General features: G+C 47.2%; 2 protein-coding genes across 5 annotated transcripts; both read left to right on the forward strand.

Moving 5' to 3' along the window:
• The first annotated feature begins 624 nt into the window (after nucleotides 1–624).
• Nucleotides 625–10,346, forward strand: TAT (tyrosine aminotransferase). The gene is made up of 12 exons (XM_051805633.1): nucleotides 625–777; nucleotides 2,398–2,640; nucleotides 2,819–2,923; nucleotides 3,688–3,755; nucleotides 4,136–4,294; nucleotides 4,461–4,599; nucleotides 5,121–5,173; nucleotides 5,540–5,692; nucleotides 6,605–6,733; nucleotides 7,172–7,255; nucleotides 8,828–8,926; nucleotides 9,678–10,346. The coding sequence occupies exons 2-12, from the start codon at nucleotides 2,406–2,408 to the stop codon at nucleotides 9,819–9,821; spliced, it is 1,368 nt and encodes a 455-aa protein (XP_051661593.1). The 5' UTR covers nucleotides 625–777; nucleotides 2,398–2,405; the 3' UTR covers nucleotides 9,822–10,346.
• Nucleotides 10,347–11,375: 1,029 nt separating this feature from the next.
• CHST4 (carbohydrate sulfotransferase 4) lies at nucleotides 11,376–22,469 on the forward strand. 4 transcript variants are annotated; one of them, XM_051805645.1, is made up of 2 exons: nucleotides 11,376–12,579; nucleotides 20,575–22,469. In XM_051805645.1, the coding sequence occupies exon 2, from the start codon at nucleotides 20,588–20,590 to the stop codon at nucleotides 21,764–21,766; it is 1,179 nt and encodes a 392-aa protein (XP_051661605.1). In that variant the 5' UTR covers nucleotides 11,376–12,579; nucleotides 20,575–20,587; the 3' UTR covers nucleotides 21,767–22,469. The 4 variants fall into 4 exon arrangements, with proteins under 4 accessions (XP_051661605.1, XP_051661603.1, XP_051661604.1 ...); XM_051805643.1 differs by having other exon boundaries at nucleotides 20,388–22,455; XM_051805644.1 differs by lacking the exon at nucleotides 11,376–12,579 and adding an exon at nucleotides 17,038–17,303 and having other exon boundaries at nucleotides 20,575–22,466.
• The last annotated feature ends 105 nt before the right edge of the window (nucleotides 22,470–22,574 follow it).

Below are 22,574 nucleotides of genomic sequence, written 5' to 3' on the forward strand. Positions count from 1 at the left end.
AGAATAGGCCCTTCTGGGAATGGTGTAATCTGTGCTTTGCAGTACCATCAGAGAGGGAAGAATTGCATAATTTCTGCTGGTTGCCAGAATTAGGAGTTTGCTTGGGTCTTGCAGCAACCAAAAAAAGGGAAAAGGCAAAAAAACCCCAAAACAATGACAACTTGAGTTTTCTTTAATCCTTCGGGTCCTGGTATCTCCAAAACACTGGCTAGGGAAGTACCCTCTTCTCTAAAGCCTATAGATGAAGATGTCTCCTGATTGTAATGAAGCCACAAACTGGCCTTCCTCAGCTGGTGCATTTGAGCCCAGAGCTTTGAAGTCAGGACAGAGTGATGGCTTCCTCAGGCTTTATGGTCCATCAATCCACTCTCAGTGAATTACAAGGTGGTAGCATTGGAATACTTGGACTCTGCAGATTTGCTCCCAACAGTCCTTGTGGACTGAGGGAAGTGGTGCCAAAGGGCAGCAGCCCAGGTGCTCCTGGAAGCCAAGATGTGTCCTGTAGGCCACCCCCAGAAAGAGTTAATAATGCAGAGGCATGTTCCAGGTGTTTGGAGTGAGGACAGTTGCAAAGGGGAGGAGAGGTCATTTTTGGGTGGAGAGAGCAGCCCTCTCTGTGAGCCAATGGCTAAACGATTTGGTCCCAACGCCCAGTTTTGGGGATTATTTCATGGGCAAGAATTCGCAGGACTTTCCTCTTAAAGGGATTTGTTCTGGATGAAAACTAGAGACTGGACCCCCAAGCTTGTTGGTGTCTCCCTGTCTGCACTGTAGAAGGTAAAATGCTATGCTCTGGTACGTTGCTTCTTTTAGGGGAGAAGTTTGGAGATCTTCCCTGGCTGCCTACATTGAAGGCATCTACTGTCCCTGTGTCTACAGCTCCTCTTTTTGGGAGAACCATGTTGCAGGGTGGTGTGAGATTCTCTGCTGGGATAGACTGTGCATTTGGGACTCAGCCCTGTTACTGAAGTGAGATATATGGCTCATTTCTAAGCTCAGTTTTTTATGCAGATCTCCTGTGTATTTCTTCAGCTGCCTTTCTTCTAACCTAGAAGGTATTATCTACAGAAAAGTGAAGGCTTGCTTTGTGACCCTGTCAGATCAGCCTGAGTTGCTGTAAGCAGTCTAATAAGGCACTGCTGGTAGAGTAACTGCAGCAGGATGGGGCATCTCGAGGTGCAAACTTGATTGAAACAATGAGAAATTTGTTTAGATAGCAAATTCTGCCTGAACCGGGCAACGCTACAACCCTTCTGGCTCAGTCTCTGTAGCAAGGAAGGGGAAGCTGTGTTGTAAATATCTACAAGTCTGAGGCTAAGTAACTACCCTCAGGAAAGGGCCACTGTTCACTGAATTGCCTTTCAATGGAACAGAGAAATAAGACAGTACAGAAAGCATAAGCAGTTTGTGGCAGGATTACAAGGTGGTGTGCTAGTATCAGCAAGAATGGACTTTGTGTCTCAGGAGGTCTATACCTGCCCTGAGCCCTGTCCCCCACATGCATGTAGAAAGCCCTTACAAACTGTCAGCAGTTTGTAAGTAAGGCTTTTCCTGCCTGGGTCTAGCTCGTGCTCTGGGTATGTGTGCTGGGGTGTGTAAGTCACTTTTGTGCCCGTTTTAGGGCCTTGAAGGCAGCTGTTCCTCTGCTGTGCCTTGCTTGTTACCCAGCCTCAGATGGGACTACAGGCCCTTTGCTTGGGGCAGTGCTGCCTCCTGGATTTCCCTCTTGGCCGTACCAGTCTTGCTCCATTTTCTAAGCACTGTCTTTTGATCTAGACACTCTGGGCTGGACTGTTCTCTGCTGGCAGAGGCAAGTGTCTAACCTCTACCTTACCACAGTCCAATGCATCCTGATAGCATTGGACAAGAACTACCATTTTGGCAGCTGAGATGTGATTTACAGTGCTGCGTTTCTGTCTGTAGACTGGAGGAACGTTCTGGATGTGAACACACATAGTGGGCCAGTCCTAGTGGTTGCAGCTTGAGGTGTGCAAGTTGATAGCTGAGGGGAGGAACGGGGTGACCTGGTCCTTCTGTCGGTGGAATATTGAATCTGCAGTCAAGCAGTGACTACAACATGTTGCTCACTCTTGGCTGCTGGCTTTAGTGGGCCCTGCTCCTCCTTAGCACAGCAGGTCCATGCTGGGCAGTGGTGCAGCTGGCACAGAGAATTGCATTTATCTTTCCCACTGTATTGTGCTCTCACTTATGCATGGGGTTTCACTGCACTCTGGCAGTGAAAATACAGCCCTACTGGCTGCTGCTGCTTTGTCCATAGGCAGTAGGTAAGAATTTACAGCTTTTGGAAGTTTTACTTTTGGGCTGCATCCTCAAACGGACAGATTCCTTGTTTGACATGAGTTAATTAAGCCCAGGAAATTCACTTTGCACCGACAGTTCTCAGGATGGACTCATACCTGATCCAAGTGAATGGCCGTGGAGACCACACCCCTATGCGAGATGTTCATCTCAAGAGCACTGGGAACACCATATCACCTGGGAAGGCAAAGGGCAGGAAGCCAAGATGGGCTGTCAGGGCTTCTGAAATGTCAAAGAAGACTTTCAATCCTGTCCGAGCCATCGTAGACACCATGAAGGTGGAACCCAACCCAAAGAAATCTATGATCTCCTTGTCCTTAGGTGAGCATAGTCCTGTGGCTGAAGCCTCTGGGTATTGTGGTCAACTGTGTGGCTGGCAGATTGCAGGGCTCTGAAGCACAAAGTTTGTGCAAACACCGAGGGATAGGCCAGACAACCACACAGATCTATGCCTGTCACAGATTGTGAAAACTTTACTATTTTTTCAATCTTTGAAAAGGAGACCCAACGGTCTTTGGAAACCTTCCCACAAATGATGAGGTCACACGGGCTGTGAAGGAGGTTTTGGACTCAGGACGGTGGAATGGTTACGCTCCATCTGTTGGTAAGTTGACAAAGTTCATCCTGTGAGAGTTGGATGAAGGCATGTGCCAGCTCCTACCCCACAGCAGGTATACAGAGCCCATAGACATCTTTCCATTGGCACCCTGCAGCTGTCCTCACTAGCAGTGACATGAAAACACAAACATGTGTATCCCCCAGATACACCTGAGTGCCCTTTCCTGCCTGAGCTATTTGAGGCCCAGAGCTCCTGCAGAAGCTGTGTTTGCTGCCCCAGCCATCGGAGCAAGCAGGTTTTCAAGCACCCAGAAGAGCTTGGAACTCTGTGTCCCTGCCATGGGTTGCAGCCAAGCTCCTTTCTGATCTGCCTTGATCCAGGACTCCCGTTGGGCTCCCTGACTTCACCAACAACATGAGCCTTGTTTGCAGCTCGTGCCAAAAGTGTGCACAGCACATAGATCATGCCTGCCTCACTCTCCATGTGGTGACAGGAAGGGCTGCCCCAGTGCCATCACTAAAAAGTGAAGGCCATGTCATCACGTGTGGCTTTCTTCTGGCTCAGAAAACTCCCTGGTTACCCTCCACCCTGCTCCTGTCAGTTCTATCCCCAGGACATGCTGGAGTCAGAGCCTGCTTCCCTGCCCAAGGTCTGTCCCTGCTCTTGGCCATCCTGGCCCAGCCTTGGGGTTGCATCCTTCTTGGCCTTAAGCAGGACAGTTTCTGCCACCCTGGGACACCACTAAATGGGTGAGAAGAAGAAACAGTCTGTAAAAACCTCCCTTTCATGTTTGACTTCTCTTTTCTCAGGCTACCAGTCCTGTCGGGAAGCTGTGGCTGCATACTACAACTGCCCAGAGGCACCACTGAAGGCTCAGGTACTGGTGTCCAGCCAAGGCACTCCCATCACAGAGCAGGCAGGGTGCTGCTGCCTGTGCCCAGACCACAGGGCATGGGAGCCCTGCCCCAGCTCTCCCTCCCTGCCCAGCTGTGGGACTGAAGGCTTTGATCGCCTTGCCCCAAGGTCACCTCCTGCTGCTCTCATCCCTTCCCTGAGGCCTTCACCTCCACTCTCCTCAAAAGGAGGCTGGGCTTTCCAGCTGTTGGAAGTTTCATGCTTTCAGTCAGGCTCTGGTGCTGCCTTTTTGGCCATGCTCTACCTGTCAGAGCCGAGCATGGGTGTTGTGTCACTCCCACACGTCTGGAGCACTTCAGAGTGGCTGTGCTTCCCACTGACCTCTCTCTCTGCTCTTTGCAGGATGTCATCCTAACAAGTGGCTGCAGCCAGGCCATAGAGCTTGCCTTGGCAGTACTGGCCAACCCAGGCCAGAACATCCTGGTGCCACGGCCTGGCTTCTCCCTCTACAAGACTCTGGCATTGTCTATGGGGATTGAGGTCAAACTTTACAACCTCTTGGTAAGTGGTGGCAGGCCTGGAAGGGGCAGCCCTGACATTTCTGCCTCTCAGAAATACCCTGGCCTTGCCAGGGGATGTGAGTAACCCTGAATGCCCTGGCACACCTCACCCTATGTGGTAAGTCTAGTTCCTCAGCTGTTACTTCCCCTTCTCTTTACTTCACTAGCCAGAGAAGGCCTGGGAAATTGATTTGGAGCACTTGGAGTCTCTGGTGGATGAGAAAACAGCTTGCCTAATTATGAACAACCCATCGAACCCCTGTGGCTCTGTGTTCAGCAAGAGCCATCTCCAGGAGATCCTGGCAGGTAAGCCTGCCTGTGTGTGTCTGGGGCATGGTTACAGTCTAGTATCTGCCCACATTGCCCATGTCTCAGTCACTGCAGTACCATGGCCCAGGGCTTTGCTTCTCTCCTCATGACTGACTCCACCTCAGAAATCAGGGCCTGCTCGGTGTAAGGGTGTAGTCTTATCCAGTCAAGAAGATGCAGAGCGTGTGTCTTCCTCAAAAGTTCTGTGTGGCTTGGACTGCTCATTTCTCCACTCTGGCTCTGCAGTGTTCACAGGAGTCCTGTACTTCCTGAGCCCTGGCCTGACAGAGGGAGGGCTATGCTGCCAGTTCCCACAGACTGGAGCAGTACTAGGCTCAGCCAGGGCAGGGATCTCCAATAGTTAGGCATTCTGAATGAACAGTCTATAGGAGGAAGATAGGAACCCTCTGCCCTGGGACAGAGCTTCCCTCAGAGCCCTGCCAGGCCCTGCAGCAAAGGGTAAATCTGTTCCCATGGGGGATGCAGGGTGGCCAAGCTGAATGTCCTCTCTCCCACAGTGGCATCAAGACAGTGCGTGCCCATCCTTGCTGACGAGATCTATGGAGACATGGTGAGTGACAGCTGCAGTCCTTTGCACCCCCAATGCTGCCTGTCCTTTTTGATGCACCTTGGCCATGACAGCCAGGTCTCCAGAGTTGAGGGGCAACTCCATTCCCCTATGCCTGGGTCCATGCCTGGAGCTCCCAGTCCTTTGGTACACAGTCCTGGGGCTACCTCTCTTGTCCAGCTCCTTTCCTCTTCCCAAACTGCTTGCTTTTATGTGAATGCACTTCCGATGTTCATATCTTGAAGCTGTGAGCTTTCACCATCAATTTCCCATCACTTCCCCGCATCCTTTCTTGTTAAGTCTTATGCACACCCCAACAGTTCTCACAATAAGAGGCAGGTTCAGCCCTAACACAGTCTCCTGTCACAGGTGTTTGCCGATTGCAAGTTTGAACCCATTGCAACTCTCAGCACCAATGTGCCAATCTTGTCCTGTGGTGGCTTGGCAAAGCGGTGGCTAGTCCCTGGCTGGCGGATGGGCTGGATCCTAATTCATGACAGGAGAGACATCTTTGGTAATGAGGTGAGAACCGCTGAGTGTTGCTGTCATGGCAACACACTTGCAGTCTCCAGTGTGTGGATCACCAGGTCTTTAACTGATACAGGCAGGTACTGCTCTTTTGCTCTCACATCGGTGTCACCGAATTGATTTTACATGTGTTTATGCACCTCTAGGCCCTTCATATCCCTTCCTTACTCCATCTGCTCCCAGACATGGCCTTCCAACCACACTACACTGTAATACACTCCTTGTTTCTGCTGTTCCTTAATATATGCCTTGTCCTTCTTGTGTACACCTAAATTCTCTTCTCAAATAGCTGCAATGTGCACTGAAAGTGTTGCATGACTTATCCAGCATGTGGAGTCCATGTGTGATGTCTATGTGCTCTTACGTGGTTTCTCTTAAAAGTAAGCACAAAGCACCCTGCAGTGCTGCCAGTGCCTTATCTGGCTATTTTTCAGCTGTGTTACAAGAACAACCATCTACTGCAGTGACCTTTCCACCTAGAAGGCTCTCTGCAGAAGAAGAGGGAGAAGAGAGGACCAAATGAGTGAGCAGAAAAGCTAATGTTGATTGTCCTTACCTGGCTTTGAAAGTGTGCATTGTGGGCCCAAAACTAAGGGAAATGCAAAGTGGTATTTGGAACAGCTCTGGCTTTATTTGTATTATCTATATTCCAGCCGGGTTTGAGTCAGATTGGGAAGCTCCAAAGGTTTTCTCTGTTGGCATTACAATCTGCAAATGAGGAACAGAGAATGGCACTGTAAATAGTCTGCAAAACCTGGCATATAGTCAAGCAAATGTTCTTTAGTGCTCTGTATGCTCACTGAAGAGAGGGGTGTGAACAGCTGTAGAAATACAGAAAGTGGACCTTGAAGCTGTTCCTTTCCTTAAGGGAAGCATCATCTGAGCTGTGTCATGATGTTTTCTCAGATCAGGGATGGCCTTGTAAGACTGAGTCAGAGGATCCTAGGACCCTGTACACTTGTCCAAGGAGCACTGGAGCGCATCTTGCGCCGAACACCACCTGAGTTCTACCACAACACCCTAAGCATCCTCAAGGTAAACAGGCTGTAACAGCAGCAAGGTTTGTTCATGGATTGTTTGGAGTGAGTCATATCTCTAGCTCATCATCCTTCCCCACCTCACTTTCAGGTGCAGTTTTGTCTGTGACTAGGACAGCCCAACAAATCAAAGTCCAGTGGAGACATTGTAATTGAGGCAGAAATACTGGCTGGCATCAGTTTCAGGCAGCCCAGCCCTGCAGCTGGAGTTGCTGACCCAGGGGATAAACGTAGCATTTGGGACTGACTTGCTGAGCTCAGCTCAGTAACACCTGCTGTGCTCAAGGCCATGATCTCTCATGCTGTTTACATTTGTTATGCCTTTGTTTGCAGTAGGCAAACCTGCTTATAGTCCCAGTTCAGAGCTTGGCTTCCATTCGCTGAGCTGCTTCCTGGAATTTCTCCTGTTTTGAAATTTCCCTTTTTTGCTTTTCAGTCCAATGCTGACCTTTGTTATGCTGCCTTATCAGCTATCCCTGGCCTTCAGCCTGTCCGGCCCTCTGGAGCCATGTATCTCATGGTAAGTGAGGAGTGATGTGCCATTTCCAGACCACCAACATTCACAATAGGTCTCATTGCCAGTGCTTGTTGATGTTTCAGATTGGTAGTTGGTGCCAGATCTCCCTTACTATGTGCATTTCCACATTGCCCTCTGCAGTAGATGCATCCCCATGTCACTTTAGAAGGTCACAATATGCTGTTCACTGGTCACAGAGCTGAGGCCAGTACAGTTCATCTGCTTGCTCCTGCACAGAGATCCATGAGTTGTACTTTGCAAGACAATGTTGTTTTACCTGGATTTGAACTCAGGTGGCAAGGGGAAGCCTCTACACTACAAGGCAGATTTTCATACCTCTTGTAGAAGATGTAGCCTTCTTCATAGTAGCATGTGTTGCCTTCTGCCTATGGTGTTGCCTCTTTTTATACCTTTTACCATGCCTGTTTTAACTTTTTATAATATTCTAAAATTTCCTTTTTCATCTCATCAAGCTCAATTGAGACATTTATGACACTTTAATGCATTTTGAATCTTTTATTTTTTTTGTCTCATGATGTCTCCAGTTTTTCATCAGATCTTAAAACATGGACTTAGAACTGGGGAATACTACAATATCAGTCTCGCTCATGTTCTATAGAGAAATCCTTATCAGTTGACTTATTTCCAGTTTTACCCAGAGCTACAAAGGTTATTCTGCTCATGCTCTTTGTGTAGAGGCACAGCTCTAAGATTCTTTCACACCTATTATATTTCTGCAGTAGCTGAACATTTATTTCAAACTAGATCATCTGGTATATTTTTTCCTACCAACTCTTTCAGAACTTCTTCATGCAAATTGTTTCGCAAATTATGTGTTTAACAATATTTTCATGAGATGTTTAAAATAATTTTTGGTTATAAAGGTCAGGCTGGATGGGGCCCTGAGCAACCTGATCTAGTGGGTGGCAGCCCTGCCCACTGGAGAGTTTGGAACTAGATGAGCTTTAAGGTCCCATCCAACCCAAATAATTCCAGAATTCTATAAATGAATGGCCAGCATAGCACTGTCTTTAACTGACAGATGGACAGCTGCCTTCTTTCCAGAAACAGAACAGAAATATTTATTGAAGATTTTCGCATTTTCATATAATTTTAAATTTTTCATATAATTCTACAAGGATTTATTTTGCTCATGATATTATATGCCTTACTATATTTTTTTAAAAATCAAAACATTAGTTTGTCTTTTTCTTACCATATGGATTTCCTGCATGACAGAATTGTTAATGTATATTAAATTCTCTACCAAGCTCTTTTTCAACATTTTATTTATTCCTTTTCACTTTTAATTGGCTACTGTATCTTTGCCATCAGGTGCTTTTTACTGAAGTTGTGCTTAACTGAAATTCCAGCTTTAGGTAGTTAATGAAGGCTTCTTGACAAGCCCAGCTTTCATTAATATGTTTCTGTTTGTATCTTACATTCAAATCAGCCCAAAAAATTGAGGGCAGACAGCTGCACTTGACTGGGAAGCTGTTGGACCATGTGTGTAAACAAGGACACTGCAGATAGTTTTGGTGCCCTTGATTGCCATGTTATATCCCCCTGCTGCAGGTCGAGATTGAGATGGAGCATTTCCCGGAGTTTGAAAATGATGTGGAGTTCACGGAGCGACTCATCTCAGAGCAGTCTGTGTTCTGCCTGCCAGCCTCGGTGAGCCTCACACTGAGAGCCCCAGGGAGCTGCAGGTCCAAAGCATGGCAGGAGAAGCTGCAGGGTTTTGCATCCTTGAGCTCTGAAGGCAGGCTGGGAGTTGTGTGTGCAGTGTCCATGGTCTTCAATAGTGTGTATGAGCTGACTTTCTGCTCCAGGTGCTGCGTGTGGCAGTCTCTGGCTCATAGCCCTCAGTCAGGCTGCCAGGATCTTCCCAGCTCCAGGCTTGCTCTGTATTGCTCAAGTTGGCAGAGCTGTATCCCTGAACTCTGTGTACCCCCACACCTTCTTGCTGAAGGTGCTCCCTCAGAGACCTGGAGCTGCTCCCACCTGTGTTCCTTTCCTCAGCCTGTTTGCAGCCCCCAGCCCCTGTAGGCACAAGGAAGGCTGAGAACGTCTGTGCCCTGTGTTCACCTTCTTCCAGCTCCATTTCCAGCACTGGATGTGGACAGTGTCTTAAATATTCTCCAGCCCTCTCCTTCACTAATTCCTCTCAGTCCATTCCCTGGGTCTGCACAGTCCACACAGAGAGTTCTTGGGCCTGTCACCCTCACAGCAGCATATCTACACAGACGCAGGCGGGAGATTTGCTTCGAACAAAAAAAAAACAGTCTAAGGGAGCATGAGCCCAGCCCTGCTGTCCTGTACTGACCATTTTCACTTGCTGATGCAGCACATGGCCCCAAGGCAGGTCTCTGAAACTACAGCACTACCCCAGGCAATCTGCCAGCTTCATCTTTTCTTCTTTCAGTGCTTTGAGTACCCAAACTTCTTCCGAGTGGTGATCACCATGCCTGAGGAGATGATCTTGGAGGCCTGCAGTCGCATTCAGGAGTTCTGTGAGATGCACTACCAGGGTGCTGAGGGAGCCCAGGATCTGGAGTGCGACAAGTAGCCACAGCTGGCCTCCTGCCTCTGTCAGGCTAGACCTTGTGTGAGGCAGCAGCCAGGCAGGCAAGGCTGCTTCCAGCCAGCCCCACATCCCCCTGCCTGCAAGCAGCCACTGTCTTGCTGCATCAATTTTTGTGCTCCAGAGAGCCTCAGCACTATGGGAAGAAGACGCCACTTCCTCTCCTCCTCCACTACAGCCTGCACACCCTCTCGCATCCAGTCCCCCTGGTCTCCATATAGTCAGCATCTGCACCCTGTGGTGGTCTATGCTGCCTGTGAACCAGCTGCAGGCAGAGGCAGAAGGCTGTTCCTGGGCCAGCCCCTGTGGCAAAGGCCCCACTGGCCTGTGGCTCCTGTGCTGGCCATACTTACCCTCAGGCCACTGTCTCAGAGGATAAGAGAAAAGTACCCACCTCTCAGTTACTTGTGTTACCTTAGGAGGCCAGAGCTCTTTATACTAAGCCCTTTGCGTGACAAAGGGAGTAAGTTATTGTAACTTTTTTTATTAATAAAGATTCTGACATGTCAATCCTGCACTGTGCTCCTGCTGCGCCAGGTCAAGCTTGGTCACCGTGTGTGTCACCCTTGCTCGCCCCATGGTGCTGCAGTGCCCCAGGAACCATCCCCATCTTGTGACTGGCTGCCCAGAGCCATCCTGTGTGCCAGTATGGACATGGTGAGAGTGCCTCGGACCCCCAAAGAAACCCATCAGGCCTGGGGGCAGGATGGGCCCTGCAAGCTTGGCACAGACTGGAGCCAAGACAGCTTGCTGTGGCAGCCTGGCTGCTCCCCACAGAACAGTCCTGTCTGCACCTGCTCCTTGGCCCTCACAGTCCCCCCACCATGGACCCCAACAGAGCAGAGGCTGCTGGTGCCAACTGCTGTGGGGAGGCAGCTGCCCCTGGGACTGGAGCCAGCCATGCTGGCTGCTGGTGCCTAAGTACTCAAGGCTGGGGCAGCCACACGTTTCCTGCTGTAGTGGTGAATCATGGGGTGGAACCCCATAGCTCATATTGTACAGGGTGTTTGTGACACGCCAGTGGGGCCAGGGTTACTGATTGCCAAATACATCAGCTCCCTAAAATAATAAGGAAATGGTGGCCTGGTATCTGTTCATTCAGTGGAAATGAGAGGAGGTGATAACACTCATCAAAGCACGTGTCCTGGTGAGCTGCCCGGGAGTCACTTCTGGAACTGACAGAGAGGCAAGCTGCAGAGTGCCTCATGTCATCCCCTTCAGCTCTAGTCACCTGTCCTCCTGCAGAATTGGGATTCATGGGTCAACCCTGCACCACCAATGACAGGAAAATGAGCTATCTCTAGATCACACACTGCCAGACCTGACAGGTTCTGTAGGCGTCTCACTATCTCTCCTTACCTTGCCCAGTACAAAGTCTGGGTACCAATAGTCCATTAGAGGAGAGGTATCTATATGAGAAAGATAGCAGTATATGAAAAGGTCTTTGACATGTGAGCTGAATGTCCATGCTACATCTTTTCCCTTCAAAGAAAGTAATCCCAGAACAAAACGAGAGGAAAGCTGGGACTATGGGTGAGTAGTACACAGCATCAGAGATTTCATGCCATTAGACCTCTAAATAGAGCCAAATAACCAGAGCTGCCTAAAATTAAACATTGACAAATAACAAGTAGAATGATGTGTGAGGGGTCTGTTGGGCCAGGAGATCTTCATAGCATGATGTTTCTGCATTGTTATGCCATCTTGCATCTACTACAGCTGTCAAGTTTCATCTGTTTCCTTGAACTCTTCTCCACACATCTTAGGTTCTGTGGCTTTAATCCCCATTACTAATGAACAGGTCCTGCTTTTAGAGAAAGCCATTCCTTTGAGATCACTCTTCCTTTAGGAACCCCTTTCCTTTCACAGTCCTCTCAAAGGTGTCTGTTAACATGCAAATATTCTGCAATAATTAACCTGATTCTATTTCTTCTTGATCCAGTAGCATTTGGCCTGGGATGCTGAGGGAGCCATACCTCATAATATTCAGCATATTTAGATTTCTCAAGGCCACATCCTCTTTTGCCATCTTTTGCAAACATAACACTGCCTTTTGACCACACCTAAGTTTTCCTGGATGCAATAGCAAACTAGCATTAAACCACAAATGTGCTGGTATCGTTTTTCAGGTATTATACTCACAGATGCTTTGCGTCATAATGTGGGTGTAGCCTAGAGCACCCTGCCAGCCATAGAAACTAGCCTAAGCTGGTGTTTGGAGATGCTTTGTGCCAAAGAAAACCCCTTCAGCAATGAGACCAAGGAAGAAGTCAAGACACTGTCCTGAAGCTGCTCTTTGCAGACGTTTAGACAAGGTCTGCAGGGCTTTAGTAGAACTCCCTGAGAGCCCTTATGACTGATGGTGGGAAAGTAACGGAAGATTGGTGAGGAGGATTGTAGATAAATCCAAGTGACTTGCAGCTGAGGTGAGGTGTAGAAAAACACATGTATTGTACTAGTTGTTGTTTAGCCTTGTGTGTTTGATGAGTAGTACATCTGTGTTTAGATAACACAGGCCTGTGATAGGCTGAGAAGCACCCCACTGAACATGCTTGGGATTCCTGCTCTGCTGTGGTAAAGATCAAATATCAGTGGTAAACTATGTCTGCAATAATCCCTAATATGCAGGTGAAAACAGCAGGTTTGGTGACCCTTGAGCAAGGACCAGGCTCCGCAGTGGTGGCATCCCTGTTTGTGTGCCTCTGGCTTTGGGTACCGCTTTGAGGATCCTCTGGTTGGTGAGGTAATGGAAATAAATTTACTCTGTATTTCATCTGTGGTTTTGTGTTTGTCCCTGCATCCTGCCTCTGCCAGCTCACACACACTGATCCACAGCCATCCTCCCTGTCTTAGCTGGGGAGCACCAGTGGTACACCCTGGCACAGGCTTGCAGTGTGCTTCTGCTCTTTACTGTGCTGTCTGGACTGGCTGTGTTTAGGAGGAGAGTGACCTACCCCAGATATGGGGACCTAGGCAGAGAGGCAACCTTGTGCCTAGCTCTCTTCTTGAGAAAGGAAGAAATTTCTCAGCTCAGGGGCCAATGCAGGTGAAGTGTACTAGTCCTCAGCTTCCGAAGGGGCTGGCAGTGGGGTCCAGCACTGCTGGCAAGCAGGGCCAAATCACACCTGCCAGCAGTGAGGCCATCAGCAACCCCAGGTGCCTTAGGAACCTGAATGCAGCCCAGCCCCTGGCTTCACCCAATCCTTCTTCTAGCAGCCCTGGCTGCTTCCAGTAGGGTTGTAGAACAGAGGGGTCCTTGAGAGTCTTTCTGCCTTGGCGCCATGGCTTTTGGCTGCAAGAACTTGTCTGCACTGGCCTGCTCTCCACCAGCATGTAGTCACTCTGGACACCTGCAGTGGGAAGATGTGATTTGCACTGACCTGGACCCAGGATGGCTGCAGGGAGTCAGTCTGGGCATGAAGGTGGAGGCTGTGGTGACCCAGGGCCCAGCGTGCCCGGGAGCTCAGGTGAGGCATGAGCATCACACGGGAGTGGGACCCCAGGGGACCCAGGGGAAGGTGTCCATGCAACATTTCTTTGTACGTGAGGGCTGGCACATAACCTTGTTCTCCCAGGCTGTGCAGGCCTGTCAGAGGCTAGAGGAGCTGACTTGCTCTGGTGGCATTACCCAAGACACACAGCAAAGGGAGGCAGAGATATGCTTCCATGAGGATGAGAAGTAGCCATGAAAAGACTGTGGATGTAAGAGGAGGCAGCAGCAGTGGGCTGGGAAACAATACTTGCTTGAGGTGATTGGGAGGGATTTTGCAAACCAGAGTGTGAGAGGACAGAGGAGTTCTGCAGGAGAAGGAAGGCTCAGTGCAGGCAAAGTCTTGCTATTGACAGGACAGCCATGAAAGACACAGCAGCAGGGTTCCAGTCACTGGAAGGCACCTAAAAACTAGCTAAGCTTAACTGGTCAGAAGAAGGTTATGGTTATATCTTCTATACTGGCCTGCGTCCCCAGCACTGGGAGAGCCTCCTAGGGGGTAGAAGCACTGAGATCTTCCTCATGGTTTGGCTGTCAGGCACAGGCTGTCACAGTGCTGGGAGCCCAGATCTATACCAGCCCTTTGCTTTGTCGTGTATTGTCTTCAGTTTTCTTATTTGACTTGGGTCAGTGTTCCCTGAAGCTTTGCCAGAGCAAATAGGCACTGTCAATGATCTAAATGACTTATTTCCTGGATGCCTGGCAGAAGTAGTTGGTGCTAGCATGGGATCTTCTGTGCTCCAGTGCACTGCGTGAGCTTCTGCATGCTTCAGGTCTGTTTATTGCTGTTGTTTCTCTCAACCCTAAACTAGCTGTTCTGCTCTAAGATTCAGTGCCTTGCTGATGACTGCCTATGTACTTAAAGAAGGCAGAAGCTGACCAGTGAAATTAATTCAAAAGTTGAATAAATACTTTTTTCTTACTATTTTTCTCTTTCCTGTAATGTGTTGGTAAAGTATTATGTGACCTCATTTTTAGAGCCTGCTTTACACAACTTTCTTTCTTGCTTTCTCTCATGTTTTCACATTTTCCTGTTCTCCCACCACTTGATATTAGAATGCCATATTACAATGAAAACAATAAATGATACTGCAACTGCACTCAGGGTGAGAGAGGGAGGGGGTCAGCCACTATCCTTGCTCTTGCCTATGGCAACTTTGGGTACTTATGTGCCAGTTAAGATACATCTATTTATCTCAAACTGCTTTTAAATAAAAATATAACTTTAAAACTTATCTCTAACACAAGGAAAAGGCCATAGCAACTTCAGTGCAGAAGCACACCAGCCTGTCCTTGGAGATGCCTCATATAGGACATCATAGCAGTCATTTGTCTCATTCTTCCTTTTTCTAGAAGCTCTGGCTCAGAAAAAAACTTGCTCTGACTGGAGTTTAGCATAGACATTGCAGCTCTGCTCCTATGGATTCTGGGGTTTGCCTCACTGCTGCATTTTCTTTCCATCTTCTATGAATGATGACTTCTTAAGCAATCAGGGTGACTGTATAAAGCATCCCTACCAAAAAAGCTCTTTCCTAAAGCCAGAGTTCCACTCTGTTACCTTTATCCAGATGAAAATGATGAGCAATTGACATAGAGTTTTGTTCTTTTTTTTTTTTTTTTTAGATTACTGTCAGGTTTCTTTTCTGCAAGGAGCAGAGTTTTGCCTGTACAATTCAAAACACAACAATATAGCAGCACTCAAATCCCGTGATCAGCACAAGAGACCGTACATAGCCTCTATGTGAGCAGCCACATCACAGCTTTCTGTCACACTCAATCTTGCAGAGCCATAAATTTCCATCTTTCCTTTGCAGCTTTAGTGGTGTCAGCTGGAAAGCAACTGAACTCCCTCTGCTTTGAAAGGGGGACGTCTTTCTGTGGTAAGCATTCACCAGTGCAGTCATAGCATTGACTCTTCCAGCAGCTCCCTGGTGTCGTAACCTTTGGGATGCAGAAAATGTGAACCATCCCAACATATACCTAAAAGACACAGAGACTTCCACAGCATGATTCCCATGAGCTGCTTTAGTTATCAACCTGGTATGAACTGTTCTGTGGGCCATATAAGAGCAGATATTAAAATCTTGAATAGCTTGAAGACTACAAGTAGGAAGAAATTATTCATTGTCTCTCTTGATTAAAAAAAAATGTGATAATATCAAAAACAGTTTTTATATGTAGGTTCAAAACAGAGGAAAATAGTTCTCACAACATGCAGCCCAACATACCTCTATTGCCAGGAAATCTTGTTGATGTCAAAAGTATCTGAGTTCAAAACGTGATTGGAGAAGTGAATATAAAAAAGACCTAGGTGCTGTCAAAGGCAAAGACAAGGTTAATCTGAACTGAGTTTAGACAGCTTCTGTGTTTACACAAGCATCACCCTCCACTCTTGTCACAGCCAACAGAAAGGAACAGGAACTTCCAGGGCATCATTCACTATTTTATTTTGGACAACTCCATTCAGAGAGGTGAATTGTGTCCTCCAGATCTCTGTCTTCAGGCCAAGAGAGCATGTAGGGAGGAAATGTGTTTCTTGTTCTCTCCTCTAGGCATCTGCTTTTGATGATGGCAGAAGACAGGGGTTAGTCAAACCTTACAGCTGAGCTGGTTTCACTGCTCCAGGTATGCCTTGTTCTCTCATCAGCTGTCAAAGACACATCCTCAGGCAAACTACGTACAGTTGGAACAGAAATGTTGATACATCTCTGTTCATGCAACTGTTGGCCAGGGAGGAATAACGCTTCAGGAAGAGCCACTCAAGTGGTGTGACCTTTACAAAGGTTTTGAACACTTCATGACCTATAGATGAATCCTTCCTATGGATGGTGTCGGTGCAGGGCATGGGAACACACAGCTGAAATCCAGGTTGCACAAAACATTGCATGGTTCATTACAGGGCCCTACCTGGGCCACTGCCAGCTTCTCACCTTGTTTCCCAGCCCAGGGTTACCAGGGCTTGACCATTGTGTTGGCAATGCTGCAAGTGAAAGAGAACATGACCTGCCCCATTTGGGTTGTTTCTCTTGCTGGAAGGACCAACCTTACCCAGACTTTTTGCTTCTGCTGTCTCCTATACTTCACTTGCCCTGAGAGCATGTCAGTGATGTCCTTGGGGACAGGGGACACCATTAAGAGGAGGTCTACATTTCTCCAAACTGTGTGACAGAAACTATAAGATCTGGAATAGGAATGAGCCAAAGCAATTGTCACTGCACAGTAGTATTTCTCTTGAGCCCAGTGCTGCCCTGGCTCACTACCTTACCTACCACAGCCCCACTGCAGCTCCAGCACCTTTGTGAATCATTAACAGGCCAAGTCCAGCTGCTCCTTCCACAGCTTCTCCTTTCACACAATTTTCTTCCCCAGCACCCCAAATATTTAATTCAAGCAAGGCACAGACAGAGAAGAGACAAAAAGATTTTATGTGAATTTGCATTTGCTGATAACATGACAAGCAGCCAGAGCAATGGCAGGAAAATATGCCTTGTCTCTGCACTCCTGGTGGGCAAGCTCTGACACTCCACAGACATTGCTGTTCCTCCTTTTATAGAGAACCATCTCTTTGGGGGCTTGCAACAGGACTTAGCTTAAAAGCGCTTCTCAATCTCCTTCATAAACTTTCTGGCCCTGCTCCTTTATTAGCAGTTCCTGGTCATTTGAGCCCCTGCAATAAACTCCCAGTATGATGCTTTGTGCTCAGTGCAGGGTGGAGCTTTTCTAGTCCAAGGCTGATCAAAGTAGGCGGGCAGTGCAGAGCAGTCACTCTTAGAGCTGGGATGTACACAAATAAAGGGGACGGGAAGGAGCAGCCACAGGTGTAGGTGGGAGCTGAGAACACGTGTATATGAGAGCCCAGCACGTAGGCAGAGTGTTCGTGTGACTGCCTAGAGGGCTGTGGACCACAGCAGTGAACGGGTGTGAGGGCAACTTTGCTTGAATCAGGCCTGCTGGTGCTTCACGAGGACTTTGCTAAGGTGAGAGATTTTCAACCATTTCTTGGTATCTGGTGTGGATGCTCTTGTGCCCAGAACTGTAGTCACTGCTCATGCTCAGCAGCCTGAACTGGGAGATAACTTTTGTAAAACACTGCAAGCATACAGATGCCAGCAAATTGCTACGATTCTTCCTGCAGACAGAAGCTGTTGGCCTGACTTGGAGGGTAGCTCCTGCTTCTACAGGCTGTCTTCTCAGTGCCCTTGCTTAGCTTTTCCCACTATTGACTGTCATGCCAGTTGCTCTCCTCTGGGCAGATGACTTCTAATTCTGCAGAAGATGACCAGGACAAATTGAAGAAGCATTTGAAAAAACTATGAGCAACCATCAGTGCCATCAAAGAGGAGTGCCTGGGGCTTCCCTGGCACCAGATCCTCTTTGCTATACTGCTGCCACTACAGCAACGGGGAATGTGTACAGGTCTGGAGAACTCCCCCACACTGGCAGAGCACTTAACACCAGTCTGCACTGCATGAGATATTTTGGGCTATCTCGCACCCACCCCAGGCATGTATAGATTCAACAAACCCTGGGGACGTGCCACTCAATACCACAAACTTTGTACTCTGGGAACAGGCCACCCAATGCTCAGAGTGTGTTTGATGGGTAGATTTCCCTTGGGCTGCTTGTTGCTTTCTGTAATGCTTGCTCTTTGCCAGGATCAAGATTTTCCAAGGTCCCTGTGTCTTTTTTTGGAAAAGCATAAAACTCTGCTGTTTTGTTTTTGGTTTTTGTTTTTTTTTTTTTGAGACTCTAGCTGCTCAGGCAGGCAGATCCCAGCTATTTGTGTTCTCATACATTGGCTGTGGGAGACTAACACAGCAACACTGGATTGTCGTTTTTTTCAGTAGTTCCTGTACTTCATCCTCTGTACCTTGAGATTCTTCCTATTCTTTCTGCTCTCAGCCAAATCCTGGCTCGTCTCTCTGCCAGCACACAGTAGCAGTGTGCCTTTGTTTTGTTCTGCAGCTGAGATTGTCTCAGTCATTCTGGGCTGATCTTTACTTAGCAGCTCTATGAGAGCTTCATATTTTCACTTTTGCAATATGAAATTAACTGAATCCCTGGTGACTCTGGATGTTTGCTGTGGGGAAAATGTTTAGATCTTAGTTTAGAAATATCCCAGCTGCCATGATTGAGAGATGCAGTGGTGAAGAATAAGGTTATGTAACTAGTATTTCTAGGTATGTTATTTCATACCATATTAGGGAAGGTACGATACAACCTCTACTGTTCTTTGCTGCTACTCTATTCCACTTCACCAGGCACACAAGTCATTTCAGTCCTGCCCTCTGTGGAACAGACTTCTCAGGGCAACAATCATCACTATTTCTTGTATAAGAGTGAAGAAGCTGTTGAGGCTGTGGCCTCACACCAGGTCATTTCTACCAAGAACAGTCACAGGAATGGCCTCCATACTCTGTCAAATGTCTAAAACATGCAGCTATCCCACCCTGATTTGATTCAAGAAAAAACCATTCCCTACCAAATCCATTCTCAGACTATTTGCATGCAAGTTCCCATAGAAATAATTATTTCTGTGGTTTTAAATCTGCCTGGGCATTTTCATGCTGGTGTTCATGTTTGCTCAACAGAGTTTTCTTGATTAATAACTTCTGGCTGTAGTCCAGGAACTCTGTGAGGAGTTAGAGTAACAATATTAATCGCGCCAGATGGAAGAGATATTGTCAAAGTTAATTTGGAAACCAGGACTTTTGGTAAACACTACTGTATTCCTTGCATTGTATTTGCAAGGAGGAAGCTGATAAGTGACTGATTTTTACAACGCTCTTTGTTTGCAGCTTTTCCTGGGTTGGTCCAAATAGCGACCTGATTCAGCTTATCGTCAGACCTGAACACTACAGGCCGTTTGTGTAACCAAAAAAATCAGTGGGCTTCTTGTCCAGGAGACCAGAAGCTTGTGGTCCCTTACTAAATGCACAACCATATCCTTGCAAGACATTATTAAAGGAAAATTCATATTGTGGTAGCACTTACAGGCTTACCCATTGGGCTGGTTATTGTCCTGGCTCTGAAAAATTATAATTGCTGCCTTATAAACCTAAGCTCAAAACAATGCACAGCAGATAGCTTAGATAAACAAGTCAATTTAGCATATGTGTTGGAGGGACAGAGGAGTTCCTAGCTGGTTAGCAGCAGTGACTGTACCTGAAAATCTAAAACATCAGTACTAGAGGAACTGAAATAATAGGAGGAGGCACCCCCATGCAAATTTGGCCAGTGTGGCCAGTGCTGCAAGCACTCCTCTGTGGCACTGTCAGGCACTGCTGGGGGAGGGAAGGAGAGAGCACAAGACTGGAGCAGTTGGCAGAGCATGCTTTAATGTACTTTTTAAAACAGAGGTTTAGTGTGAGAAACAAGGAGCCAGCTTTGGGCCGAACTTTGAGTTCAATTAGCACAACCTATTGTACCTCTTCTCATACAAGACCTATGGAATGAGTGGGGTAGGGAAGAAGGGTAGCAGGAGACAGTCTTTAAAAAGGAGTTAGGCTAAGAAGAGGGCTAGTAGGCAGGCAAGCATTAAGCCTGCCTACACTTGTAGGCCTTGCTAGCAAAATTGCTTATGATGCTTTAACTGTGGAGGAGATATTGTTGTGCTTGGATTTATCACAGTGCCAAATTACTTCCTTTGGTATGTGAGTTTTTGCCTGTGGTGATAATAAATGTTTCCTGAAATTTCAGAAAGAATATAATTAAAAACCCCTGAAACCTATATTGTATGTTTACAGCGTTTTGGCATTAAAATAATTGTAAATGGTGGTCAGAGCAAGTGTTTAAAAGTAACACTGTGGAACTGTTGAATTCTCCACAAAAAAAGTGGTTTTTTACATCTTTTCTTCATAAAAATTGCCCAGATCGTGTCTGCAAGGCTTGTGTACATGAAGTACACATTTGTGTGTATGGACTTATTTCAATGCACTCAACTAGCTCTTAAACTTTGATAAAAATGCAGACAAGCTTTTCAATATCTTCTAGGACAGCATCAGACAACACTTACTGACAACATTAGAGAAACTTACTGACAAATTGTGTTTTTGTTACAGAAAACCTCCAGCCCTGCAGAACTTATGTCCTTTTCAAAGGCGGCTTGTGCAGTGGTTGTCACAATGTCATTGGTATTGTGACAGCTTTCTAAAACCCCGCGCCTACAAAGAAATTCACAGGAGCCTGATGCACCACATCCTGCCTTCTTTGTGATCCTGTGATGCTGAACTTCCTCTGTCTCTGCAGGTCCTTTGCAACCATGGTGAAGTCTAAAAGAGTGCATGTGCTCCTGATCCTGGTAGTTCTGTCCTTCCTCCTGCTGTACTTCCTGCCCTGCAGCAACAACGCCCCCATGGAAGAAAAACCTTCTCCAGTCCACATCCTCATTCTCTCCACCTGGCGATCAGGATCTTCCTTCACTGGGCAAATCTTCAGCCAGCACCCCAGTGTTTTCTACCTGATGGAGCCCGCATGGCATGTCTGGGTTAAGATGTCCCAGAACAGTGCCAAAGTCTTACAGATGGCAGTGCGGGACTTAGTTAGGTCGGTCTTTCTGTGTGACATGTCTGTCTTTGATGCTTACATGTCTAGCCAGAAGGAAAAGTCCGATTTATTTCAATGGGAGACAAGCCGAGCCTTGTGCTCCCCACCTGCCTGCGACTTGTTCAGTCGCACTGACATAATCACTGCAGGCAATTGCAAAAAGATCTGTAGCAAGTACCCATTCAGCAAGGTGGAGGAAGCTTGTAAAACCTACAGCCATGTTGCCGTCAAGGAGGTTCGATTCTTTGACCTGAAAGTACTTTACCCCCTTCTCACTGATCCATCCCTGAACATCAAAATTATTCACCTGGTCCGTGATCCCCGGGCTGTGTTCAGGTCCCGCGAGAAGACAGCGGCAGACCTGAAACGTGACAGTAACATTATTGCGGGGTCTCAGAGGACAAAGGGTGAAATGGGGCCCTACAACACAATGCAAGTAATTTGCAGAAGTCATGTGGAGATTTATAAGGCAGGAATTCAGGCCACTCCCAGCTTCCTGAAAGACAGATACTTGCTGGTTCGCTATGAAGACATTGTCAGAGACCCTCTGGCAAGGGCTGCTCAGATGTACAGGTTTGCAGAACTACATTTCACACCAGAACTTCAGAAGTGGGTGCACAACATCACTCATGGGAAGGGTCTCGGAGCACACGCCTTTGGAATTGGGTCCAGAGATGCACAGAGAGTATCTCAGGCCTGGAGGGAGACACTTCCCTTCCAGAAAATAGAAAAAGTGCAAGAAGTGTGCAAGGATGCAATGGACTTGCTGGGCTATCGGCTCGTTCAATCTGAAGAAGAGCAAAAAAATATGTCACTGGATCTTTTGTTTGCCCAGAACTCCTCTGAGTATCAAACTCTGAAGGCAGAACAGCTGGTGTCTGTACCTACTCTCTGAAGGCTGCAGAGGGCAGAACTGTCCTCTAGAACAAAAGAGGACAGAGGTGCAGGCATAGAAGTGTAAGAGCATGTGCATGGATATGCATGGTTGCAAGGACAGGTAACACAGGAATCCTGACTGCATTCACAAGAGCTCTCAGCAGCACAGGGTCGCTCTCTAAGGCCCCTGGAGACTCAGCCACAATGGAGGCTGAAGTAATGCAAGTTTGTTCTTCAACTTAAGTATGTTTAGATTGGAGCATACAAACTAGCAAAGCAGTGGGACCAGATAGCAGAACTCGACCCCCCCACGTGGAAGCAATTGCACTGCAAAGGAAGAGGAAATATAAAAGGAAGCTGAATAGAGAGAACATTATTTGTCATGCTGCTACATGGGACATGTAATGCCAGAAGAGATGCAAGGATGACCAACATTTGGTTTCTGGAAAGATGCTTTTTTTTTTGAATGGTTTTCAAGCCCAGTTTTCCTTTTGCTTCATTCCTTTGCCTGGGTATCCAGCCTTGCTGGCAGTGTTGGGGAAATGTTTGTGTTCATTTACTGTGTAATGGGAAAATGGAATAAACCTGCTATTGTTGAAAATAAAAACTCTTGGATTTGCATGTGGGGATCCATTTCTGGGATTATATGAATCCATTTATTTTTTTAGTTGAAATAATTCTGTCTTTTAGCTTTCAGACCTGAGAATAGTTGTACCCCGTGAGTTCTCACAGTCCATATGTGTGACAGTGGAATTCATGGTAAGGTTGAGATCCTAAAGACAAGGTAAGGACACAGATTCCATTGGTATAAATACTGGACTGGGAAG

Source organism: Manacus candei, unplaced genomic scaffold (genome assembly GCF_025592945.1).
Source record: "Manacus candei isolate 608988 ecotype Guabito, Panama unplaced genomic scaffold, ASM2559294v1 h1tg000065l, whole genome shotgun sequence".
Classification (NCBI taxonomy): domain Eukaryota; kingdom Metazoa; phylum Chordata; class Aves; order Passeriformes; family Pipridae; genus Manacus; species Manacus candei.